Source organism: Pectinophora gossypiella, chromosome 27 (assembly GCF_024362695.1).
Source record: "Pectinophora gossypiella chromosome 27, ilPecGoss1.1, whole genome shotgun sequence".
In the NCBI taxonomy this organism is placed as follows: Eukaryota; Metazoa; Arthropoda; class Insecta; order Lepidoptera; family Gelechiidae; genus Pectinophora; species Pectinophora gossypiella.
The window spans coordinates 2397181-2423508 of record NC_065430.1 but is presented as its reverse complement, the minus strand read 5'-3'; the positions used below and the strand labels follow the sequence as shown (position 1 = coordinate 2423508).

Below are 26328 nucleotides of genomic sequence, written 5' to 3'. Positions count from 1 at the left end.
ATATTTCGTAACTTGTACATATTGAGGTGTTATTTATTATATAGTATCGACGTAATATCGTGAAACATTTTGTAAAACAACAATGAACTATTTGCGGCCCTGAAAAGGGCCTTTTTGATTTGTGTGTTGTTGTTCTTTCGACCGACACACACACGAGGTGGGCGATGACGCCGGCGCGGCGATGGTAGACTTAACCACCGAAACCGTAGAGGGTGCGGCCCTGACGTTTCAGAGCGTAGACGACGTCCATAGCAGTGACGGTCTTCCTCTTGGCGTGCTCGGTGTAAGTGACCGCGTCGCGGATCACGTTCTCGAGGAACACCTTGAGGACACCACGAGTCTCCTCGTATATCAAACCGGAGATACGCTTGACGCCTCCTCTGCGGGCGAGACGACGGATGGCCGGCTTGGTGATACCTTGGATGTTATCACGGAGTACCTTCCTGTGACGCTTAGCTCCTCCCTTTCCCAGACCTTTGCCTCCCTTACCGCGACCGGTCATAATTATATATGTTTTTTATAAAAAACACGAAACTAAATGTACACAAACACGCACGACGCGCGACGCAGTGACGACGCTCAACGGGCGAATGGTGGCTAAACAATGTTCGAACGCCGTTATATATATACAGAATCGTCGCGTTCGCGGGGTGGTAGTGTAGCGAGCGAGGGGGGAGAGATAATACCAAACAAATGACTGACGACGACACTCCCGAGACATCTCATATTAGGTACCTACTTATATATTATAACGAAAATATTAAAAAAGCGGCGGTAGAATTCGATTCTTTCTTTTTCCTTCTATTATCATTGTTTTTGAATATTAAAATTAAATTCCGTTATGTACATACGCTACTCTCTTCTTTCCTATAATAATAATAATATATACAACCCGGAAAATTAAGTAATACCTAACGTTTCAACTTTTTTAACAAAGTCTTATGTAAATAAAAATAAGGTTATTCATTAATTTATGTTGCAATAATTTATATGTACGTTTGTGTATTCTCTAATATTATAATACCTATATATATATAAACTATATATATTATAATTTGTTTGTATGCGATGTTAAAATACGTTGAAACTATATTATCATAACAGAAACTCTTGTGGCCCTGAAAAGGGCCTTTTGAAGCGTAAAGACAAACAAGACACGCGCACGGTGGGAAGTGCGCGCGTCGTCGGTCTTTGGCGCTGTGTGTGCGTGCGCGTGTATTTTAGGCGCGTTCCCCGCGGATTCTGCGAGCGAGCTGAATGTCCTTTGGCATGATGGTGACGCGCTTCGCGTGGATAGCGCAAAGGTTGGTGTCTTCGAAGAGACCGACGAGGTATGCCTCGCTCGCCTCCTGGAGGGCCATCACAGCGGAACTCTGGAAACGGAGATCAGTCTTGAAATCTTGAGCGATCTCACGCACCAAACGCTGGAACGGCAGCTTGCGGATCAGCAATTCGGTACTCTTTTGGTAACGACGGATCTCACGGAGGGCGACGGTGCCGGGCCTGTAGCGATGGGGCTTCTTGACACCACCGGTTGCTGGTGCGCTCTTACGAGCCGCCTTGGTGGCGAGTTGTTTACGCGGCGCCTTACCACCGGTCGATTTACGAGCTGTCTGCTTGGTACGGGCCATCTTTTAGTCGCGCGCGCGAACGAGAACCTGCAACGTCAACGTACGAGAGTTTACTGAATAGTTCACTATTTTCGTTGGGTTTCTTCTCGTCGCGGGCGAAGCCCGCGGCGGGGAGACATCCTCGGGGCTGAGCCCCCTTGATGTGGCTGCGCTCGCCGCCCGCAAAAACGGGCGTGTCTCGGGGTTTGGGACACGGCGGGCGAGAACGCCCCTCCGTGAGCCCGATGTTGGAACGTCCGTGGTGCCGCCAGCGAGGTCGAGCCCACCGGGTGGTTCCCCGTTGGGGGAGGCCCAGTGAGCGCCCGTCAGCTGGCGGTGGTGTCATATCCGGGGAGCTGCTCCGTCGCCGGGGCAGCTGGTGTCGGGTCGGCTGGAGGGGGGGAGAGGACTGCTTCCACTGCCACTGGAAGCGTCAACTCATCCCCCGGGGGGTGGCCACGATCCTAACTACTCGGCGAGGAGTAGTGGATGTGGGCAGCCCCGGTCCAGTCCGGTGTTGGTAGTCAGTGCCCACCGGTGAGTTGGCCCAGCAGGGATGCCAGGCCTCCCACGATGATGGGCACTGGGTCAGTCCTTGTGCGGATGGCCGCCAGGATGTCGTGGAGCAGCTGGATAGACTGCTCCAACACTTCCAACTTCTCCTCGTTGGCGGAATCTGCGGGTGCCTCCGCTCGGGGCCTCGCCTTCTTCCCCTTGGGAGGGGCGGCGGCTGCTGTCTCTGTAGTAGAGGGCTGCGGCAGGGCAGGTTCCACGTCGATTTGCTCGCCGGTGGTGGTGGCAGTGGGGGCCGGTTTTGCCCTCTTGCGGATGCGCTTAGGCCTCTGCGGCTTGGGCCCGGCTGGGCCGTTCGCCGCGGCCATAAGCGAGCTCCGCGCGGTCGGCTCGGTGTTGGGGTCCACAGTGGAGGCTGCTGGTGGAGTGGCTCTTCTTGCGCCGGTCATGGGCGCCGCACCCGCCTTGGTGTTACGCAGCTCGCGTAACTTGACCGGGCAGGAAGAGCTGTTCGCCGGGTGTGTTCCCCCGCAGTTGACGCAGGTTGCCGGAACTTCCCGGGGGCGCAGGCACTCCTTGGCCGTGTGGTTCTCACCACAGCGGACACAGGCAGCAGGGCGGTGGCAGTTGTGGCTGCTATGCCGGAACTGCTGGCAGCGGTGGCACTGCGCTGCTCCTCTTCGTCCCCTCCACGCCTCGACCTTGACGCCGGGCATGCAGAGGAGCTCGGAGACCTCGTAGATCCGCTGGAAACCCAGCGTCCTGCGGATCTCCGCGAAGAAGAGGCAGCCTGTCCTTCCCTCGCGAGCCTGGATGGGGCGGATGTACTGCGGGTCAAAGCCGCGTGTGCGCAGCTCCTCCTCCAACTCCATGATGTTGGTATCCATGGGTAGACCACGAATGGCCAGCTTCAGCGAGCGCTCCGCCGGTGGGGCGTACGCGAACCAGGAGAGTCCCGTGGCTCTCTCCAGGGTGGTGAGGTACCGCTGGTAGAGCCGGAACTCTTCCTCGGTCCTCGCCAGGAAGCGGACGCCCTTCCCGTACGGGCGCGCGTTGGGGATGTGGCCCAGCAACTCCCGCAGCTTGCGGAAGTGGTGAGGCCAGTCGGGCAGCCGGTCGACCACGATAGGCGGGATCTTCTTGCTCGCGGGTGCGAGCGGCGGCTGCTGGGCGGTCTTCATCGACGGCGGCGATGGCGTGGGCGTCGTCCGGAGGGACGGGCGCGGCGGCGCGTGCGGCGGCGAAGCCGGGTTGGTGTTTAACACCGCCGCGTATGATCGCGGCGGCGTTGTCTCCATGTCCAGTAAGGGCATGGAGAGTGCAGTCGGCGGGGTAGTCCTCGCGCGGGGTTGCGGTGAGGGGCGTTCCGGCGGCGTGGAGGTCCTCTTTGCCGCGGCCTCTGTTCCCGGAAGTTGGGGCAGGGGCAGCGGGAAAGCGGGCGGCCGGTGAGTTGCGCCACTGAATGGCGGTATGGTGGTCGGCGTCATGGCTACCATTGCAGCGGTAGCGTGGGTTAGGGAAGCGCAGGTGCGCACAAATACGCGCGACCTGCGCTTCGTTATTCCGGGCGTTGGGGGAGCCATGTTCACCCCAATTACGGCTAGGGCGCGGTGTGTGGCTGTCCGCGTGCGAAGCTTGGCGGTCCGCCTGGCAGAGCACACGCTACCGCTCCCTCCCCGGTGAGACCCGCTGGTGGGAGGCCGGGGGTTGGTAGGAGCAGTAACGGTGATACCGTTTGGTACCGCGGAATCAGGAGGGTATTTTGGTAAAAATACCCCCCCCTGCTTCTCTCCGTCTAAGGCAGCTCGTGTGGGTAGACGTTCGAATTGCTTCCGAGCACGTGCGAACAGCAGCGATCCAGTTCACTATTCCCCTACCTTCTTTTATATATAGTATAATGGACCGTTCGCGGGCGGGTGGAGAGGGGGGGCGCGGGGAGAGGACTCCGAAACGACAACAGCGCCACCTGAAGTTTATATTATAAATTATTATTCGTGATAGTGGTGCATTTTGTTTTTTCTTTTATATACTCATAGGTACATTTCTTTATGATCATCATAATTATGCGTGTGTAAATAAATATTTCCACTTATGTACATAAGTTGATTTGACTTACTAAACAACAAACAAAATTCCTACATCACCATTATTCTAATGTCGTAGTTAATTTTAACTTAATTTTTCAATTTACTTTCTACCGTGTCTTACGTTATTTGAAATTACTTACATAACATAACAACATTATTAATTATATTATATCGATTGTGGATCATCATTGAAACATAATATTTTATATATTGAACGAGTTTGTGGCCCTGAAAAGGGCCTTTTGTACGTTTGGCGCGAACACACACGCACGGCAGATTGTTTTAGTCGTCTGCCTGTGTATGTAGTCGGTCGGTGGACGCTTCACTTGGAGCTGGTGTACTTGGTTACGGCCTTGGTGCCCTCGGATACTGCGTGCTTGGCGAGCTCACCGGGCAGAAGGAGCCTCACGGAGGTCTGCACCTCCCTCGATGTGATAGTTGAACGCTTGTTGTAGTGAGCGAGACGCGATGCTTCGGCGGCGATACGCTCGAAGATGTCGTTCACGAACGAGTTCATGATGGACATGGCCTTGCTAGAGATACCGGTGTCGGGGTGTACTTGTTTCAACACCTTGTAGATGTAAATGGCGTAGCTCTCCTTCCTCTTGTGCTTCTTCTTTTTCTTGTCAGACTTGGAGATGTTCTTCTGGGCTTTGCCAGATTTCTTAGCTGCCTTTCCGCTTGTCTTGGGTGGCATTTCGACTAATGAACGAGTAAACTGAGAGCGTGTGCGTTATACGATAGACTCGGGACGAGACGTGTGCGCGCCGGTCGAAAAAATCGAACCTACATCAAGTTTTCGGTACGCTACTAGCGGGCTTTGCGCGCATTAAACGGACCAATCGCGTCCCTCGGTGGTAATAAAGCGGGACGGGTAGATTCGCTATCGCCGCTATACACCGCGACCGACTCTGACACCACCCCCCCACACATACGTAATACGTAATATTTTTATTTATTTTTTGAAACGTTTACTTATACGTAGATTTTGTATTATATTATATTTTTCACTTTAGATTATCTTTAATGACAATAATTTGATTTGATTCAATTATATAGTTCAAAAACAGTCAAATTGTTAAAATGACGACGAGTCTGTGTGTCTGCTCACCCCTTTTCGGGGTTCGTTGGTACATACGTGTACGTGATGACATGTTATTTATTCACCATAATTATTAGGTATTGCACTAATATCGTAATTGCTTGCTAATATGTATGTATGTAAGTTATGTAATTATTAATATTATGTCAAAAGTACACATATATCGACGATTGTTTTAACCGTTAGAAACTTTTTTATGATTATTGAACAATTTTGTGGCCCTGAAAAGGGCCTTTTTAACGTTGGGGTCCCGTCCCCTCGTCGTCGTCGTAGTAGATAGAGAGAGGGAGAGGGCCGCTTCGAGGTTGGTTCGGACGCGCTTAAGCCTTCTTCTCGGTCTTCTTGGGAAGGAGCACCGCTTGGATGTTGGGCAGCACACCACCCTGGGCGATGGTAACGCCAGACAGGAGCTTGTTCAACTCCTCGTCATTCCTGATCGCCAGCTGCAAGTGTCTCGGTATGATTCTGGTCTTCTTGTTGTCGCGTGCGGCGTTACCGGCCAACTCGAGAACTTCGGCGGCCAGGTATTCCATCACGGCGGCGAGATACACCGGAGCACCGGCACCGACGCGCTCGGCGTAATTTCCCTTGCGGAGCAGCCTGTGAATACGACCCACGGGGAACTGTAGACCGGCACGGTTGGAACGGGACTTGACCTTGCCCTTTACTTTACCACCTTTGCCGCGACCGGACATGATTGAGATAGATTTAACTTGAAACACACACAAAAAACACTATTGCGACACCGCGCAATAGTCGACCGCAACGTACGAAGTCAGTGGGTATAATAAAAACGTCGGACGTAAAGCCTTCTCACGCGCCCTCTTGTGGGCACGGGGGATCTTCCGGGCTCTTGGAGCCCCTGCAGATGTAGCAATCGCGGCTGGTTACGACCAGCCGGTGTTGGGTTGCCTCGCTGGCGCGGCTAGGTGCACCGTCATGGTGCTGGGTGGCCATTCTGCGGCTTAGATGCTGCGATGGCCTGTCTGCGGCTTGGAGGTAGGAACCTCACTGTACGAGCTCTCTAGGTAGGGCTCGTCCACGTCTCTCCGGGGGGCGCGCGTGAAGCGGCGCAAAGCCCTGAAGAAACTGATGACTAGAGTTGTCTGCGCGGTCGAACATCACCCGCGCGAGACGACTTATGAAGGCGTCTAGGCCCTCCCATCTCAGGTCTTTCGCTATCGTCCGGTTGCTGACGAAGCGAGGGGCTGCTAGTATCATTCTCAGTGATAGATTTTCCTGCGCACGGAGCTTTCCTCTCTGTAGTTCGGATACAAGAGCGTACCATGCGGGCGCCGCGTAAGTTAGGCGGGACCGCACGTACGTCTTGTATATCCCTAGCTTGGTGCGCAGGGGCAGGCGGGAATCGAGGATAGGGCGGAGGTTGTACCGCGCCTGCTTCGCCTTGAGGAGCACGGTGGACACGTGCTTAGTCATCGTGAGATTCCTGTCTATGGTAACCCCCAGGTATTTCACCGAGGGTTGCCATGGGATGTCCTGTCCCAGCAGTTTCAGGGTAGATGGCTGCTGACTTCTCCCCGTGATCAGCGCCTGGGTCTTCGCGACGTTCGCCTTCAGTCGCCATCTGTCTAGCCAGTCGGGAAGGGCGTCAAGTGTGGGCTGCATTTTAGATACGGCGTGCTCGGCTTTGTACGACGACACGAAGAACGCCGCGTCGTCCGCGAAGAGGCCGAGTTGGACCTGGCCCTCCACCGGGATGTCGTCCGTGTAGAGGGCGTAGAGTGCTGGGGACAGGCACGATCCCTGAGGGACTCCGGCTCTTATGGGCCGCTCTTGAGAGGTGGCGTCTTCCACCGCCACCACAAATTTCCTCCCCTCGAGGAAAGCCGCAATGACTTTTACAAGTCTCCTCGGTGCTGGTGACCTCGACAGCTTGTACAGCAGTCCCTCGTGCCATACCCTGTCGAAGGCTTTTTCCATATCTAAGAGTACTGCGACGGTGAACTCCCTCTTGTTCATGTTGCTCGCCATGTAGTGCAGTACTCTTGTAAGCTGCAATGTCGTGGAGTGGCCAGCTCTGAACCCGAACTGTTCATCCCGCGGTGTGATGTGTGGCTGCAGGTGCGTTAGTAGAAGCCTCTCAAAAGTCTTCGACAACGTGCTGAGGAGAGTGATTGGACGGTAACTCTCCGGCTTCTTAGGGTCCTTCCCGGGCTTCGGGAGCATAATCACCCGGCCGAGCTTCCATTCCGTGGGAAAGTGTCCCGAGCGCATGATCCCATTGAACAGGCGTGTCACCGCCACTATGACTCGCGGGGGAAGTGTCCGCAGTGCCATGTTTGGGATCATGTCAGCGCCCGGGGCCTTCTTGGGCTTAGCTTTCTGGAGAGCTCTCTTCACCTGGCCGGGTGAGAAGAAGACGGGGTCCTCTTCCGGTCCAATCGGCGTTGCGAAGTACTCTTCCAGTTGTTGATGGACTGCAGCCACATGGGGTGTGTTCGCAGTCGGGTTCGGGGTGAATTGCTGTTCGAGGCACTCGGCGAAGATCTCCGCCCTATCTTGGGCCTTGTACCTCGGCTGGCCATTCTCGTCATGCAGCGGGCGTACTGCTTCCTTCTTCATGCCAAGATTTTTACATAGACGATGTACTGAGGGCAAGTCGTCATCTATCGAGGCGATATAATTGTCCCACGACAAGGCAGCATGGGTCACCAGCTCCGCCTTCACTCTGGCTGTGAGGCGGTTTAGCTCTGACTTCAGTGTAGGGCAGCCAGAGTGTTGCCACTGCCGTCGCACTCGGCGCTTGTCCTCGAGGAGTGCTTTTAACCGCGGCGGGAGGGAGAGCCTCCTCTCGCCTCTCGGGACGGTGTGTGAGGCGGTTGTTAGAGCGCTATCGATGTCGGCGGTCAGTAGCTTGGCGGCTCTTTCTACGTCGTCGGCCGATGAGACTGGGCCGGTGTGGGATTTCTCCTCCAGCTCCGTGATGAAAGTCTCCCAGTCGATGACGGTGCGGCTTCGGGGTGCTTGTACCCTGGTGGGGAGTTCGTTCAGGGTAAGCAGGACCGGACGGTGATCGGAGGGGAGGTCTGGAAGGACCTCCTGATATGGCGGCGTGCGTAGACCTTTGCTGACCACTATATCCAGTACATCGCATGTGCCCCAGGTGTTATAATGCGTGGGCTGGGTGGGTCCGGTGACTTCGAAGTCTTCGTCTTGTGCTAGCCTCGCGAGTTTCCTCCCCGCCTCGTTCCGGGCACGCGAGTTCCAGGCCGGATGTTTTGCGTTGAGGTCCCCCGCGAGGATAGTGGGCATCGGTCCGTTTAGGAGGTCTTTGAAGAAGGTGGTGTCGAACAGGTCGTAGGGCGGTCTATAGACCGCGAAGATGCGGAGGTCACTGCCGTTCACTTGCACGTCGATCCCGAGAGCATAGTGATCTTGGTACTGCCCGGAATCGACGGGCTGGTGGACAATGGTCCTCCGCACCAACACGGCCAAGCCTCTGTATGGCTTGCCATCGGGGGCCACCTCGTCCCTTCTGTACGCGATGTACCCGGGCGCCTTGAGGACCGTCGAGCTGCGCAGGTGGGTCTCACTGACTAAGAGAATGTCGACGCTTTGCTCTTTTAGAAAGTTTCTCAGTAGGAGCATTTTCCCCGTCAATGAGTGGGCGTTCCAATGGACTATCCTCAGTGACTTATGCATTGCGAAGTCCTTGCGTGGCTGCGCTGAGAATAGTCGACGATGTCCCTGGAGTGGCCAGAAGCGCCTGCCTCAAAAGTGCGAGCAAAGCGTCGATCTCCGGGGCCGGCGTAGTGTTGGCTGAGGTGGGGGGGGGCGCCGTCGGTCCGTGAGGGCCGGTTTTCCCTGCTTTCTTCGTCTTTTTTTTCTTACCCTTCCCTCCGCGCGGCCGCGGCGGTAGGTTGGGAGCGGGCTGACGCGCTGAGGCCGGTCTGGCTGGGGCCATCAAAGAGCCAGTCGCGGTCTCTGTAACTGTTGCCTTTGCAACAGGCGCTTGCGGATTGTAGGTCTTTTTTGTTGGGGCGGTGGGTGCTGCGGTCCGGGTGCGAGCCACCGTGGACGCCCTCTTGTTCCTGGCCTCCCTCAGGAACACGGGGCAGCTCGTGTGGTTAGCCGGGTGTGGCCCCTTGCAGTTCACGCAAGTGGGCAAGTCCTCTTTCGGGCGTGGGCAGTCACCGGCCGCGTGTCCCTCTCCGCAACGGACACAGGCGATGGGGCGGTGGCAGTTGTGAGAGGAGTGACGGAAGCCCTGGCAGCGATGACATTGTGCTGGCCCCCTCTTACCCCTCCATGCCTCGATTTTAACCCCCGGCATGCATAAAAGTTCGGTCACCTCGTAGATGTCGGGGGTGGGTTCTGGGGTGCGCGACAATTGGGCGAAGTAGATGCAGCCGGGCCTTCCCTCCCTTGCCCGGATGCTTTTTACGTATTCGCAGTTGTAACCCTTCTCCTCGATTGCGGCGCGGATCTCCTCCGGGTCAGTTTCCACCGGGAGGCCCCTGATGGCGACTTTCAATTTCTTCTCTTCGGGGAGGGCGTAAGAGAACCAAGAAATCTCTGTTTGTGTTTCTAGCTGAGATAGGTACCTTTGGATGAGCCTATATTCGCCCTCGTCCGCCGGTGTAAAACGCACCCCCTTGCCGAATGGGCGCGCGTTCGGGGGCCTCCCCAGTTCCTGGGCGATGGCCTTGAAATGTTTGGCCCAGTCTGGTAGGTATTCCACTACTAGTGGAGGGTACCTAGGCGGTTTCGGTCCCGTTTGGGGGGTAGCTTGGGGAGTTGGTCCTGTGGCTGTTTTTGCGGCGGTGGTTGTTGTTGCTGGGAGGGTGGGGTGCTGCCGCACCGCGGCGGCAAATGTGGGAGCCCTCCCCTGTGTAGGCGGCGGTGGTTGGGGTGCGGCCGTGGTAGGCCTAACTGTTATTTGAGCCGCAGAGGGCGGACGAGCAGCCGTGCGGCCGGTCGTGCTGGGCGGCGGCGACGTCGGTGGGGTGCGGAACTGGTCCGACGACTGGACTTGAGAGTTTGTTGGTTTGGGGGTAGGCATTAAAAGATGCTTACCCTTAATCCTGGGGTCCCTTGGTGGCTGAGATGTTGTCGGTGTCTGTGTGGGGGCCGTCGGCTGCGGGCGCGGCTTCGCTACCGGGGTAGGCAGCGGGCGCGGTGGTTGCTCCTGAGGTGCGGACGGGGGCGTAGGGGCGCGCGGCGGCGGGCGCGGAGTGCTTCCTGCGCTCAGTGAGCGCCGGTGCGCCTCATCGGGCGGCGTCGCGATCGGTCGCGATGAGCGGCAGATGCGGAGGAGCTCCGCGCAGTGCCTCTTGTGGGCGTTGGTGGCGTCTTCTTCGTCGCCGCTAGGGCGTCTTTTCCTGCGCGCGATCGGCACAGGCGGCAGTGAGTAGGGGAGCTGGGCCTGCAGCTCGAGCGCTGCCAGGTCGCACGGGGCCAGCTCGTCGGTGTCGCCCAAGTCGTACTCCATGAGCCGCACGTAGGTCGCCATCCAGCGGAGCATCCCGACGGACAACAGGGAAGTCCTCTGTAATCTAGCCAAGATCACGAGGTCCTTCTCGTACTGTTCGCGGGGTGTCTCCGCCGCATGACGATACGGCGACTCTGGCGGGGCGGTTGAACCCGACGACGAAGTCGGGGGCGGGTGCGGGGGAGCGGAGCGCGGCGTAGGCGGCGGCATTCGCTCACGGGACGATGGCCTGCTTGTGGTAGCAGGTGTCGCGGCGGTAGCAGGTGTCGCGGCGGTAACAGGTGTCGCGGCACGCGCGGGGGTGGGGGGGGTCGGTCCCTCCATGGCAGGTCGGGCGAAATTGCCTTGACGCGACAGCTCTGGCGGGTTGACAGACTGCCTGTCGCCGTGTATCCTTGCCCGGGGCTTGCCGCTGGTGGCAGACCGGGTTCGGACACACGGAGGGGCGAGTCAACCGCGCCGGCCTAGTGTGAAAAGGCAATCCCCGCTAGTGGGTATTTCGAAAAAGATCGAATACCCACTAGGTCGAACTCGCGGCGAATGGTTGCTCAGCAACCACCCGCGAATTCTCGCGAATAAAAACTATGCTGTCCGAGCGTACTTAAAAGAGAAAAATGGCGTATGGCGCATCCAACTCATAACAAGGCAAGGCACTCCAAAAAAACGTCGGCCGTATAGCCGGACATTTATATAGAAAACGCGAGTGTCACAAATAGTGGGGTCTGCGCGCAGTTAGAGCGAGACAAAACGCGAATGAACGACGTGATGCGCGCGCAGCAAGGAAGGCAGTCGGGCAGTCGGGCGGGTGGGTGCGTTCGCGGGCGGGCGGGGTGTGTTTCACCCGTTTGAGAGAGAGAAATTGAAAATTTGAGCGATTAGTATGAATCACTAATGAAGTTAATTAACCGATGATATTACGTTGTGTATCTTAATAAATAATTAAGATAATATTATGTATGTATAATATATTATGGTAGAATGAGAGCAATCTTTTATATAGGTAGGTATATACCTAGCCTAGGTGTGTTATTATAGGTGTTGTAATATTTTTTTAATTCGCGCAGCATCCGCTAGTTGCAGTATCGAAAAATACGTAAATATTATGGATGATTATGATCTATTATTACCTATAATCTATTGATTCATTGTACGTGTTGTATTGTTTGGTGAAGTGAGGTTATTTTTAAAATTTACCTATATGGTGTGTTTTTTATCGGTAGAGAGGAGGTTAGGTAGGTTTTTGTTTTTTTTTTTTTTTTTTTTTCATATCGATGTAGAATAGTATGAAACCGTATATAAGAGTATCGGAACAATTTGTTAGCCCTGAAAAGGGCTTTTTGTTGCGCGTTGCTTTAAAAGCGCGCGCGCGGCTGTTTGCTGCTGCTGCTGCTGGTGCGGCGGCGGCTGCGGCGATGGCGGCGCGTTTACTTCTTGGACGCTTTCTTCGCTGCGGCGGCCTTAGATTTAGGCGTAGCGGCGGCCTTCTTGGGTTTCGGCGCCTTCGGTTTCTTCGTGGGCGGCTTGGCGGTCTTCTTTGCTTTCGGTGCGGCGGCGCTCTTCGCCTTTGCGGGAGCGGCGGCCCTCTTGGCCGCGGCGGGCTTCTTCTTGGCGGCGGCCGCCTTCTTGTCCTTGGTGGCGGCGGCGGCGGCGGACGATTTAGCCTTGGCCGGCGAGGAAGCGGCCGGTTTCTTGGCCTTCTTGGGCGAGGCGGCCGCGGCGGCTGCCTTCTTCGGTTTAGCGGCGGGCTTGGCGCCCGCAGCCTTGCTGGACGCCGGCTTCTTGCCGGAGGAGGACTTTGATTCCAACTTGAACGAACCGGACGCACCTTTGCCCTTGGTCTGGATCAGGGCGCCGGATTCGACGGCGCTCTTCAGATATTTCCTGATGAACGGAGCCAATTTCTCAGCGTCGACCTTGTACTGGGCGGCGATGTATTTCTTGATCGCCTGCAGGCTGGACCCGCTTCGTTCTTTCAACTCTTTAATGGCGTTGTTTACCATTTCAGATGTCTTCGGGTGGGTCGGCTTCGCCTTCGGCTTCTTAGCACCGGCGCCGGCGGCGGACGCCTTCGGCTTCTTCGCGGGCGTCGTCGGTGCGGGAGCCTCGGATGCGACTGCTGTATCGGCCATTTTCGCAATATTAAAGTAAGTAAGTAACTAACTTTTAATAACACTGTGTGTACTGTACGAGTTGTATGTATGAAACTTCGTGCGTGCGCCCGGTACAGGTGGCGCCACAGACCCCACGAGCGGAGCAATACTGTAAGGAGAGCCGCTGTGTCGCGAGACGTTTTCTCGTATGATAACTTCCAACTTTTCACTTACACGTATCGATGAATATCGATAAAACTAATTATATATAAATATTTGTGACTAAATATACGTATATTGATATTATTTTTGAGTTCTACCAACTGTTTAAATTTTATTTAAACGTGTAAACGTATCGAATACGGCGATAAAAGCGTTTATATTCACCTTTGGTGTCGTCGCTCACCTAGTGTCCACTTCAAAAGTTATTTTTCTCTATAAAAATTAACGCGTCGGTGTCTAATGTTCGATAATTCAACGCCTAGGTTCCCGACCTTCTATACGATAACAATATATTGCATATTTCCAATGATTTTGACGATTTTTAACGTGTAAATGTTGGAGGTCGTAAAACACTCGTACCCTACTCTTCACAACTACGGACGGCTCTATTCGGGACGTATAGATTTTGTTATTGCAATAATTTATATATTTTTTAAATAAATTATGTAATACGTTATATAAGGATATATACTATTATTATTAAATGTGTGTTAATAAAACTCTAAACGCTAAAAATCCGTCGAACGTCCACGCGCACACAACTCACGGCGCTCTCTCTCTATCTAGAATCTCTCATACACGTCGTACATACACACAGACCGCATCTGTTGTACACAAGTGTATGTATTTCACTTGATTTATTTATTTATTTTAAATTAGATATAAATCTTAAAAAAAAAAAATTATGAATAAAATATGTATAATACGCTCGCACGTCTCGCTCACCTTACTAGTTAGATTCGTTAACATAAGGAAGGTAAGTACTAGATATTATTATGTATACTTATAGGGTACCTATCCAAATAACATGGAATTGACTGACTAATTATAAAATATTAAATGAGTTAGTGAGTGAGTGAGTAAGTTACTGTATGCAAGGGATTGTGTTTAGTTGAGACGCCTACACCGCCGCGTCTCGGCGCCCTACGGGCCTCGATGATCACAAGCAACTTTACCCACTCGGCTGCTGGGTATATTCGTAACTTGTACATATTGAGGTGTTATTTATTATATAGTATCGACGTAATATCGTGAAACATTTTGTAAAACAACAATGAACTATTTGCGGCCCTGAAAAGGGCCTTTTTGATTTGTGTGTTGTTGTTCTTTCGACCGACACACACACGAGGTGGGCGATGACGCCGGCGCGGCGATGGTAGACTTAACCACCGAAACCGTAGAGGGTGCGGCCCTGACGTTTCAGAGCGTAGACGACGTCCATAGCAGTGACGGTCTTCCTCTTGGCGTGCTCGGTGTAAGTGACCGCGTCGCGGATCACGTTCTCGAGGAACACCTTGAGGACACCACGAGTCTCCTCGTATATCAAACCGGAGATACGCTTGACGCCTCCTCTGCGGGCGAGACGACGGATGGCCGGCTTGGTGATACCTTGGATGTTATCACGGAGTACCTTCCTGTGACGCTTAGCTCCTCCCTTTCCCAGACCTTTGCCTCCCTTACCGCGACCGGTCATAATTATATATGTTTTTTATAAAAAACACGAAACTAAATGTACACAAACACGCACGACGCGCGACGCAGTGACGACGCTCAACGGGCGAATGGTGGCTAAACAATGTTCGAACGCCGTTATATATATACAGAATCGTCGCGTTCGCGGGGTGGTAGTGTAGCGAGCGAGGGGGGAGAGATAATACCAAACAAATGACTGACGACGACACTCCCGAGACATCTCATATTAGGTACCTACTTATATATTATAACGAAAATATTAAAAAAGCGGCGGTAGAATTCGATTCTTTCTTTTTCCTTCTATTATCATTGTTTTTGAATATTAAAATTAAATTCCGTTATGTACATACGCTACTCTCTTCTTTCCTATAATAATAATAATATATACAACCCGGAAAATTAAGTAATACCTAACGTTTCAACTTTTTTAACAAAGTCTTATGTAAATAAAAATAAGGTTATTCATTAATTTATGTTGCAATAATTTATATGTACGTTTGTGTATTCTCTAATATTATAATACCTATATATATATATAAACTATATATATTATAATTTGTTTGTATGCGATGTTAAAATACGTTGAAACTATATTATCATAACAGAAACTCTTGTGGCCCTGAAAAGGGCCTTTTGAAGCGTAAAGACAAACAAGACACGCGCACGGTGGGAAGTGCGCGCGTCGTCGGTCTTTGGCGCTGTGTGTGCGTGCGCGTGTATTTTAGGCGCGTTCCCCGCGGATTCTGCGAGCGAGCTGAATGTCCTTTGGCATGATGGTGACGCGCTTCGCGTGGATAGCGCAAAGGTTGGTGTCTTCGAAGAGACCGACGAGGTATGCCTCGCTCGCCTCCTGGAGGGCCATCACAGCGGAACTCTGGAAACGGAGATCAGTCTTGAAATCTTGAGCGATCTCACGCACCAAACGCTGGAACGGCAGCTTGCGGATCAGCAATTCGGTACTCTTTTGGTAACGACGGATCTCACGGAGGGCGACGGTGCCGGGCCTGTAGCGATGGGGCTTCTTGACACCACCGGTTGCTGGTGCGCTCTTACGAGCCGCCTTGGTGGCGAGTTGTTTACGCGGCGCCTTACCACCGGTCGATTTACGAGCTGTCTGCTTGGTACGGGCCATCTTTTAGTCGCGCGCGCGAACGAGAACCTGCAACGTCAACGTACGAGAGTTTACTGAATAGTTCACTACGTCGTTGTCTTCTCACACACTTGTAGTGTGGGGGAAACCTTCTGGGGCTTTCGCCCCTTAAGGTGGCATTCCTCGCCTTCCGCGACTACGGAAGGGTCCCTAGGTGTTGGCCCCGCCTTCGCGGTCTAGCCCACCGGGTGAGACCCCGTTGGGGGAGGCCCAGTGAGCCGCCTGCGTTTAGGCGCGGGCTGGTCTTCTTCGTTATTGTCCTTGTTGTTCACGTTCAACTGCCCTGGTTCCCTCTTCCCGGGCGAGAGGAGGTCCCTCGGGTAGTGATGGGGGCGCTTCCTCCTCGGAGGGGGCGCGGTGGGGTCGTCAGGCGGCCTGGTGTGGTGCGGTGCGATGGTTGTCAGGTGCTCCCAGGAGGAGAGCGCTGCCCGATCGAACATGTTTTCCGCTAGTCCCTTCACGAACTCGTCGATTCCCTTCCAGCTCAGGTCCCGGTATATCGTCGAGTTCCTCAGGTAGCGGATTGCTCCCACCGCTGTTCGAAGGCTCAGGTTCTCCTGGGCTCTGATTTTCTTTTTTTCGTGTTCGGCCGCGAGGCCGTACCATGCCGGCGCTGCGTACGTCAGCCGCGACCTGACGTACGCTTTGTAGACCATCAGTTTGGCTCTGAGCGGCAGTCTTGATGTGAGGAGACGGCTAAGTCTCCTTCTGGCTATCTTAGCCCTGGATACGGTCTCCTTCACATGCGCGCTCATTGTTAGCCCGCGGTCGATGGTGACCCCGAGGTACTTTACCGTCGGGGACCATACGAGCTTCTCCCCCATGAGAGTTGGGGGTGATGGTAGTAGGCTGCTCCCTGTCAGCAGCGCTTGAGTCTTCCCCACGTTGACCTTCAAGCGCCACTTCTTCAGCCAGGTCGGTAAGGCGTCCAGTGTGTTCTGAATTTTTCTCGCTGCGTGTTTTGCGTTCATCGAACTTGTTAGATAGGCTGCGTCGTCCGCAAACAGCGCCAGCATGGTGTCGCCGATCACTGGGATGTCGTCCGTGTATCGGGCGTAACAGGATGGCGACAGGCAGCTTCCTTGGGGTACTCCTGCGGTGATGGGGCGTGCGGAGGAATGTTCGCCCTCTACCGCCACCTGGAACGTTCTGCCACTCAGGAAGGAGCGCAGGACCTCGACTATCCGGCGGGGGAGAGAGGACGTTGACAGCTTGTATACCAGCCCGTCGTGCCACACCCTGTCAAACGCCTTCTCCATGTCCAACAGGACCGCCACTGTATAATTCCCCCTGTTGCGCTGGTAGGTCATCTCGTGCAGTACGCGGGTGAGCTGCAGTGTGGTGGAGTGCTCCTGTCGAAATCCGAATTGCTCCGCTCTCGGAGTCATATGAGGAGCCATCTTCGACAGGAGCATTCTCTCGAATGCTTTGGAGATGGTGGGGAGTAGTGTAATGGGCCTGTAGCTGTCTGGTTTTGTGAGGTCTTTTCCTGGCTTCGGCAGAACGATCACCTTCCCGCACTTCCATGGCGTTGGGAAGTGGCCCGTGCGCATGATTCCGTTAAACAGCTGTGTCATGGCTATTATTGTGTTCCTCGGTAGGTTTCGCAGGGCGGCGTTCGGGATACCATCCCCTCCTGGTGCCTTCCGTACGTTCAGTTGTGTCAGCGTCCGGTGCACCTGTCTCGGACTGAAGACTAGGGGTGTTTCCTCTTCGTCGTGCGTCGGTGTCGCGAAGTACTCGCTGAGGGCTTCCTCCACCATTTTTGTATGGGCTGGGTCGCAGGTGTCGTGGGGCGAGAACTGGGCTTCCAGACTGTCGGCTAGGATTTCCGCCCTGTCCGTAGCCTTGTAGCGGAGGCAACCGTCCGCCCCTCTCAGCGGCCGTATGGGATCAGTGGTGGAGGTCAGGCTCTTGCACAGGCGGTGCACCGACGGTACATCCTCCTGTGCCTCCAAGATTTTGCTCTCCCATACCTCCGCCGAGCGCTCGAAGAGGGCTGCCTTCATGGCGTCAGTGGCCCTGTTTAGAGCTGTTTTGTGGGCTGGAAACCTGGTCCTCAGCCATTTCTTTCTAGCCTCACGTTTGGCTTCTTGGAGTAGGCGTAATTTCCTCGGGAGCGGCTGACGTTTCTCCGTTGTGGGTTTGAGACTGCTTGCTGCGCTGATGGCTAACAGGATCCGGTTTGATATTTCCTTGGTTGCCGTATCGACCTCTTCTGCCGTAGTTATTAGTTCTGGGCGTCTGAAGTCCGATAGTTCCGTTTCGAATTTCTCCCAGTCGGTGATACGCCTGGGCCGTGTGGGTAGGATAGATGTGGGGCTCTCGCTGATTGTTACCAGTACTGGTCGGTGGTCTGACGGTAATCCTGTCAGCACCTCTTGCATGGGCTCCTCGTCTAGGCCTCGGTAGACTATGATGTCTAGGACACTGTCGCGGTGCGTAGACACTGGCGCAATTCGTGTAGCTTCACGGGGTCCTGAGACATCATAGTCGTAAGTTATGGAGTCTGCCCATAACTGGGAGCCCATGGTGTCGTTTGCCGAGCAGTGCCAAGCCGTGTGCTTGGCGTTTAAGTCTCCTGCCAAGATGGTCGGCATCGTGGGATGTAGTAGGCTTCTAATTTCCGCCACTGCGGTGGATGCAAGCGTGGTTCTCGATGGTGGCCGATACACCGCGTATATACGCCGTTCCTTTGCGCCTACGTGAACGTCCACCCCCAGGGCGTCGAGAGTTGTCAGCGGGGTCTGCGGCACGATCTGGTGGACCACTCTCCTTTTTATCAGGACTGCCAGTCCCCTGTAGGGCAGTCCGTCTGGCGTGGTTCGGTCCTGGCGGTACACATGGTACCCTGGAACGTTGAGGGGTTGGCTGGGTCTAAGATGCGTCTCGCTGATCAGCATAATGTCCGGCTGTTGCTGCTGAGTGAAGTGACGCAGCAAGAGTATCTTCCCATTGAGCGTCTCGGCGTTCCAGTGCACCATGCGCAGCTTGTTCGTGGCCTTGTTTTTATCCATTTGCGGGTTTGGGCGGGAGCAATCCTGTGATGTCGATTTTGCCGCTTAATACGCAGTTTGTTAAGTTGCGTAGGAGTTGAGCCAGTGCCTCCCTTTCCGGGGGGCTCTCCGCGGCGTCCTGTTTGCTTTTCACAGCGGGGCCTGTCTTTTTCTTTTTCCCCTTCTTCTTCTTCCCCTTTTCTAGGGCTGGAGCTGGGAATGTGCGCGCCGAGTTGCGCGCCGCGGGCGCGTTTGCGGGTGCCATCAGTGATGCAGGGGCCGATTCCTGCACCGTTGGTCGTTGTACTGTCCGCTGGGGTGGGCCGGTTTTGCGGAGAGCGAGTCCCGCCTTCTTGTTCCTGGCCTCCTTTTTTAATGTCGGGCATGCGACACTATTTGCCGGGTGCGGGCCTTTGCAGTTCGCGCACGTGGCCGGCTCTTCCTTGGGTCTGGGGCATTCCTTTGCCAGGTGGTCCCCCCCACACCTGACACACGCCATGGGGCGGTGACAGTTATGGGAGCTGTGCCTGAACCCCTGGCAGCGGTGGCACTGCGCGGGCCCCTTCTTCCCTCTCCAGGGCTCGATTGTGACCCCCGGCATCATCAGTAGTTCATTGACCCTGTAGATAGCTGCGGCGGCTTGTTGTGAGCGTTCAATCTCCGCGAAGAAAATGCAGCCGGGCCTGCCTGCCCTGGCACGGATATGCTTCGCGAAGATTGCCGCTATGCCTTTCTCCTTGAGGCTGTCTACGATCTCTTCCGGCTTCGTGTCCGCTGGCAGCCCTCGGATCGCCACCTTCAGCGGCGTTTGGTTTAGCGGGGCGATGGCATAATATGGGGCCGTCTCCTGTCCGAGCCTATCCAGGTAAGCCTGGATGACTCGGAACTCGTTTTCGTCTTCCGGTGTGAAGCGTATGCCGTTTCCGAACGGACGTCCGTGCGGAGGTCGGCCGAGCTGGGTCGCAAGCGCCTGAAAGTGGCGCGTCCATTCCGGTAGTCTGTCCACCACGATCGTGGGGGGTTTCGGCTTCTTGGGCGCGGCCTGCTGGGCCGGGGCTGACGTGGTTGGGGCGGCGGGGGGCCTGCCTGCGGCCGCCGCGTAGCTCACACTAGATGAGGTCGACGGTGTGGGTGCCGGCGCAGCGGCTGCGTCCGCCGTCGGGTTCAGGCGGCGCGGGTCGCCTCTGCGCACCTCCGTCGGCTTTTTGGGCGCGGGTGTGGCGCTCTGTTCGGGGCTGTCCCTCTTCCTCTTAGCTGCGTTCGCCGCGCTTGCGGGTGGGGTGGCTGTTTGCAGACCAAGGAGCACGGGGGAGAGGGCGTTAACCCACTCCTCCGTCACCTCATCTTCCGGGAGCACCTCGCTCCTCTCTCCGAGCCCGGATTCAATTATTCGAAAGTACGACGCTGTCCAGCGCCGCAGGCCCTGCGAGATCGCCCCTCTTTCAAGGAGGGCGGCGAACGTTACGAGATCAGCCTCGTAACTTTCTCGCAGCGCCTGCAGCGCCCGCTGTTTGTCTTCTTCCGTCGGGGTGGGGGGGGTTCCTATTACCTCCTCCGTTTCCATCCTTGGCGTTGGTGCCCGCCACGACTCCTATGGCGCGGTTTTCTTCACGGTGCGCAACCTCGCTTGGTTGCGCCACGCGATCTCCTGCCACGCCGGCACTCCTGTGCTACGCTGTCCCCGCCGGGATAGCGGTCCCGGGTGCGACTTACTTAGGGTCTTACTCCAATAAGACCCCGTAAGTCGCAAGGCGCGATGTTGGTCCGAGTGGCGGTATCCGAATATTTTGGTTTGGTCAGCTACCCTACCACTTGGTTACACTTTTCCTAGTGTGGGTAGACTGACCAAACCCCCTAACCGAGTACCCGCGTTAGAAAAATACTTGGTTACCTTGTAATTTCCTTGCTCACCCTCCTACGGTTTCGGTTTGGATTCGTCTACCTTTCTTGGTTACACTTTTGGTTACGCTCAATGGCACCTCGGGCGGTCCTAGTTCACTATTCCCCTACCTTCTTTTATATATAGTATAATGGACCGTTCGCGGGCGGGTGGAGAGGGGGGGCGCGGGGAGAGGACTCCGAAACGACAACAGCGCCACCTGAAGTTTATATTATAAATTATTATTCGTGATAGTGGTGCATTTTGTTTTTTCTTTTATATACTCATAGGTACATTTCTTTATGATCATCATAATTATGCGTGTGTAAATAAATATTTCCACTTATGTACATAAGTTGATTTGACTTACTAAACAACAAACAAAATTCCTACATCACCATTATTCTAATGTCGTAGTTAATTTTAACTTAATTTTTCAATTTACTTTCTACCGTGTCTTACGTTATTTGAAATTACTTACATAACATAACAACATTATTAATTATATTATATCGATTGTGGATCATCATTGAAACATAATATTTTATATATTGAACGAGTTTGTGGCCCTGAAAAGGGCCTTTTGTACGTTTGGCGCGAACACACACGCACGGCAGATTGTTTTAGTCGTCTGCCTGTGTATGTAGTCGGTCGGTGGACGCTTCACTTGGAGCTGGTGTACTTGGTTACGGCCTTGGTGCCCTCGGATACTGCGTGCTTGGCGAGCTCACCGGGCAGAAGGAGCCTCACGGAGGTCTGCACCTCCCTCGATGTGATAGTTGAACGCTTGTTGTAGTGAGCGAGACGCGATGCTTCGGCGGCGATACGCTCGAAGATGTCGTTCACGAACGAGTTCATGATGGACATGGCCTTGCTAGAGATACCGGTGTCGGGGTGTACTTGTTTCAACACCTTGTAGATGTAAATGGCGTAGCTCTCCTTCCTCTTGTGCTTCTTCTTTTTCTTGTCAGACTTGGAGATGTTCTTCTGGGCTTTGCCAGATTTCTTAGCTGCCTTTCCGCTTGTCTTGGGTGGCATTTCGACTAATGAACGAGTAAACTGAGAGCGTGTGCGTTATACGATAGACTCGGGACGAGACGTGTGCGCGCCGACGTAAAGCCTTCTCACGCGCCCCCTTGTGGGCGCGGGGTGTCTTCCGGGCTCTTGGAGCCCCTGCAGAAGTGTCAATCGCGGCTGGTTACGACCAGCCGGGGTTGGGTTGCCTTGCTGGCGCGGCTGGGTGCACCGCCATGGTGCTGGGTGGCCATTCTGCGGCTTAGATGCTGCGATGGCCTATCTGCGGCTTGGAGGTAGGAACCTCACTGTACGAGCTCTCTAGGTAGGGCTCGTCCACGTCTGTCCGGGGGGCGCGCGTGAAGCGGCGCAAGGCCCTGGACAAACGGATGGCTGGAGTTGTCTGCGCGGTCGAACATCACCCGCGCGAGACGACTTATAAAGGCGTCTAGGCCCTCCCATCTGAGGTCTTTCGTTATCGTCCGGTTGCGGACGTAACGAGGGGCTGCTAGAATCGTTCTTAACGATAAATTTTCCTGCGCACGGAGCTTTTCTCTCTGTAATTCGGATACAAGAGCGTACCATGCGGGCGCCGCGTAGGTTAGGCGGGACCGCACGTACGTCTTGTATATCCCTAGCTTGGTGCGCAGGGGCAGGCGGGAATCGAGTATAGGGCGGAGGTTGTACCGCGCCTGCTTCGCCTTTTGTAGCACGGTGGACACGTGCTTAGCCATCTTGAGGTTCCTGTCTATGGTAACCCCCAGGTATTTCACCGAGGGCTGCCATGGGATGTCCTGTCCCAGCAGTTTGAGAGTCGTGGGCTGCTGACTTCTCCCCGTAATCAGCGCCTGGGTCTTCGCGACGTTGGCCTTCAGTCGCCATTTGTCCAGCCAGTCGGGAAGGGCGTCAAGTGTGGGCTGCATTTTTGCGACGGCGTGCTCGGACTTGTACGACGACACGAAGAACGCCGCGTCGTCCGCGAAGAGGCCGAGTTGGACCTGGCCCTCCACCGGGATGTCGTCCGTGTAGAGGGCGTAGAGTGCTGGGGACAGGCACGATCCCTGAGGGACTCCGGCTCTTATGGGCCGCTCTGTCGAGGTGGCGTCTTCCACCGCCACCACAAACTTCCTCCCTTCGAGGAAGGCCGCAACTATCTTGACGAGTCTCCTCGGTGCTGGTGGCCTCGACAGTTTGTACAGCAGTCCCTCATGCCATACTCTGTCGAAAGCCTTCTCCATGTCTAAGAGTACTGCGACGGTGAACTCCCTCTTGTTCATGTTTCTCGCCATGTAGTGCAGTACTCTTGTTAGCTGCAATGTCGTGGAGTGGCCAGCTCTGAACCCGAACTGTTCATCCCGCGGTGTGATGTGTGGCTGCAGGTGCGTTAGTAATAGCCTCTCAAAAGTCTTCGACAGCGTGCTAAGGAGAGTGATTGGACGGTAACTCTCCGGCTTCATTGTGTCCTTCCCGGGCTTCGGGAGCATAATCACCCGGCCGAGCTTCCATTCCGTGGGAAAGTGTCCCGAGCGCATGATCCCATTAAACAGGCGTGTCACCGCCACTATGACTCGCGGGGGAAGTGTCCGCAGTGCCATGTTTGGAATCATGTCCGCGCCCGGGGCCTTCTTTGGCTTCGCTTTCTGGAGAGCTCTCTTCACCTGGCCGGGTGAGAAGAAGACGGGGTCCTCTTCCGGTCCAATCGGCGCTGCGAAGTACTCTTCCAGATGTTGATGGACTGCAGCCACGTGGGGTGTGTTTGCAGTCGGGTTCGGGGTGAATTGCTTTTCGAGGCACTTGGCGAAGATCTCCGCCCTGTCTTGGGCCTTGTACCTCGGCTGGCCATTCTCGTCATGCAGCGGGCGTACTGCTTCCTTCTTCGTGCCAAGATTTTTGCACAGACGATGTATAGAGGGAAGATCGTCATCAATCGAGGCGATATGGCTGTCCCACGACATTGCGGCGTTGGTCACCAGCAGCTCCGCCTTCACTCTGGCTGTGAGGCGGTTTAGTTGCGACTTGAGGGTAGGGCAGTTGGTGTCGTGCCACTGCCGCCGTACTCTGCGCTTTTCCTCGAGTAGAGCGCGTAGTCGAGGCGGGAGGGAGAGCCTCCTCTCGCCCCTCGGTACGGTGTGCGAGGCAGCTGACAGTGCGCTGTCTAAGTCGGCGGTCAGTGTCTTGGCGGCTCGTTCGACTTCATCAGCTGTGGAGACTGGGCCGGTGTGGGATTTCTCCTCCAGCTCTGCTACGAAAATCTCCCAGTTGATGAAGGTGCGGTTGCGGGGTGCTTGTACCCTGGTGGGGAGCTCGTCCAGGGTCAGCAGAACCGGTCGATGGTCGGAGGGGAGGTCTGGAAGGACCTCCTGATGTGGCGGCGTGCGAAGACCTCTACTCACCACTATGTCCAGCACATCGCATGTGCCCCAGTTGTTGTAATGCGTGGGCTGGGTGGGGCCGGCGACGTCGAAGTCTTCGTCTTGGGCTAGCCTCGCGAGTTTCCTCCCTGCCTCGTTCCGGACACGCGAGTTCCAGGCCGGATGTTTCGCGTTGAGGTCCCCCGCGAGGATAGTGGGCATCGGTCCATTTAGGAGGTCTGTAAAGAAGGCGGTATCAAAAAGATGATCATAGGGCGGCCTATAGACCGCGAAGATGCGGAGGCCACTGCCGTTCACTTGCACGTCGATCCCGAGAGCATAGTGATCTTGGTACTGCCCGGAATCGACGGGCTGGTGGACAATGGTCCTCCGCACCAACACGGCCAAGCCTCTGTACGGCTTGCCATCGGGGGCCACCTCGTCCCTTCTATACGTAATGTACCCGGGCGCCTTGAGTACCGTCGAGCTGCGCAGGTGGGTCTCGCTGACTAGAAGTATGTCGACGCTTTGCTCTTTCAAGAAGTTTCTCAGTAAGAGCATTTTTCCGGTCAACGAGTGGGCGTTCCAATGGACTATTCTCAGTGACTTATGCATTGCGAAGTCCTTGCGTGGCTGCACTGAGAATAGTCGACGATGTCCCTGGAGTGGCCAGAAGCGCCTGCCTCAATAGTGAGAGCAAAGCGTCGATCTCCGGGGCCGGCGTTATGTTGGCTGAGGTGGGGGGGGGCGCCGTCGGTCCGTGCGGGCCGGGTTTCCCGGTTTTCTTTTTCTTGTTTTTCTTTCCCTTCCCTCCGCGCGGCCGCGGCGGTAGGTTGGGAGCGGGCTGACGTGCTGAGGCCGGCCTGGCTGGGGCCATCAAAGAGCCAGTCGCGGTCTCTGTTACTGTTACTTTTGCAACAGGCGCTTGCGGTTGATGGGTCTTCTTTGTTGGGGCGGTGGTTGCTGCGGTCCGGGTACGAGCCACCGTGGACGCCCTCTTGTTCCTGGCCTCCCTCAGGAACACGGGGCAGCTTGTGTGGTTGGCCGGGTGCGGCCCCTTGCAATTCACGCAAGTGGGCAGGTCCTCCTTTGGGCGTGGGCAGTTGCTGGCCGCGTGTCCCTCTCCGCAACGGACACAGGCGATGGGGCGGTGACAGTTATGTGAGGAGTGGCGGAAGCCCTGGCAGCGGTGGCACTGCGCTGGGCCCCTCTTACCCCTCCATGCCTCGATTTTGACCCCCGGCATGCATAAAAGTTCAGTGATCTCGTAAATGTCGGGGGTGGGTTCGGGGGTGCGCGCTAGTTGGGCGAAGTAGATGCAGCCGGGCCTTCCCTCCCTTGCCCGGATGCTTTTCACGTATTCGCACGTGAAGCCCTTCTCCTCGATTGCGGCGCGGATCTCCTCCGGGTCGGTTTCCACCGGAAGGCCCCTGATGGCAACTTTCAATTTCTTCTCTTCGGGGAGGGCGTAAGAAAACCAGGAAATCTCTGTTTGTGTTTCTAGTTGCGATAGGTATCTTTGGATGAGCCTATATTCGTCCTCGTCCGCCGGTGTAAAACGCACCCCCTTGCCGAATGGGCGCGCGTTCGGGGGCCTCCCCAGTTCCTGGGCGATAGCCCTAAAATGTTTGGCCCAGTCCGGTAGGTGCTCCACTACTAGAGGGGGGTACCTGGGCGGTTTCGGTCCCGTTTGGGAGGTAGCTTGGGGAATTGGTCCGGTGGCTGTTTGTGCGGCGGTGGTTGTCGCTGGGAGGGTGGGGTGCTGCCGCACCGCGGCGGCAAAAGTAGGAGCCCTCCCCTGTGTTGGTGGCGGTGGTTGTGGCGCGGCCGTGGTAGGCCTAACTGTTATTTGAGCCGCAGAGGGCGGACGAGCAGCCGTGCGGCCGGTCGTGCTGGGCGGCGGCGACGTCGGTGGGGTGCGGAACTGGTCCGACGACTGGACTTGAGAGTTTGTTGGTTTGGGGGTAGGCATTAAAAGATGCTTACCCTTAATCCTGGGGTCCCTTGGTGGCTGAGATGTTGTCGGTGTCTGTGTGGGGGCCGTCGGCTGCGGGCGCGGCTTCGCTACCGGGGTAGGCAGCGGGCGCGGTGGTTGCTCCTGAGGTGCGGACGGGGGCGTAGGGGCGCGCGGCGGCGGGCGCGGAGTGCTTCCTGCGCTCAGTGAGCGCCGGTGCGCCTCATCGGGCGGCGTCGCGATCGGTCGCGATGAGCGGCAGATGCGGAGGAGCTCCGCGCAGTGCCTCTTGTGGGCGTTGGTGGCGTCTTCTTCGTCGCCGCTAGGGCGTCTTTTCCTGCGCGCGATCGGCACAGGCGGCAGTGAGTAGGGGAGCTGGGCCTGCAGCTCGAGCGCTGCCAGGTCGCACGGGGCCAGCTCGTCGGTGTCGCCCAA

The 26328-nt window shown here is 55.5% G+C and overlaps 5 protein-coding genes across 6 annotated transcripts; all 5 read right to left on the bottom strand.

Moving 5' to 3' along the window:
• Positions 1-190: 190 nt before the first annotated feature.
• LOC126378981 (histone H4) lies at positions 191-4748 on the bottom strand. 2 transcript variants are annotated; one of them, XM_050027554.1, is made up of 2 exons: positions 4740-4748; positions 191-502 (listed from the first exon to the last, which is right to left on the bottom strand). In XM_050027554.1, exon 2 carries the CDS (start codon positions 500-502, stop codon positions 191-193), a length of 312 nt encoding a protein of 103 aa, XP_049883511.1. In that variant the 5' UTR covers positions 4740-4748. The 2 variants fall into 2 exon arrangements, with proteins under 2 accessions (XP_049883511.1, XP_049883510.1); XM_050027553.1 differs by lacking the exon at positions 4740-4748 and adding an exon at positions 1294-1672 and having other exon boundaries at positions 191-509.
• On the bottom strand, positions 4533-5120 carry LOC126379022 (histone H2B). Its single transcript, XM_050027605.1, has one exon. It carries the CDS (start codon positions 4905-4907, stop codon positions 4533-4535), a length of 375 nt encoding a protein of 124 aa, XP_049883562.1. The 5' UTR covers positions 4908-5120.
• Positions 5121-5311: 191 nt separating this feature from the next.
• On the bottom strand, positions 5312-6007 carry LOC126379020 (histone H2A). Its single transcript, XM_050027603.1, has one exon. It carries the CDS (start codon positions 6005-6007, stop codon positions 5633-5635), a length of 375 nt encoding a protein of 124 aa, XP_049883560.1. The 3' UTR covers positions 5312-5632.
• Positions 6008-12077: 6070 nt separating this feature from the next.
• On the bottom strand, positions 12078-12967 carry LOC126378975 (histone H1B-like). The gene has a single exon (XM_050027539.1). It carries the CDS (start codon positions 12891-12893, stop codon positions 12189-12191), a length of 705 nt encoding a protein of 234 aa, XP_049883496.1. The 5' UTR covers positions 12894-12967; the 3' UTR covers positions 12078-12188.
• Positions 12968-21237: 8270 nt separating this feature from the next.
• On the bottom strand, positions 21238-21612 carry LOC126379023 (histone H2B). The gene has a single exon (XM_050027606.1). The coding sequence runs from the start codon at positions 21610-21612 to the stop codon at positions 21238-21240; it is 375 nt and encodes a 124-aa protein (XP_049883563.1).
• Positions 21613-26328: the final 4716 nt, after the last annotated feature.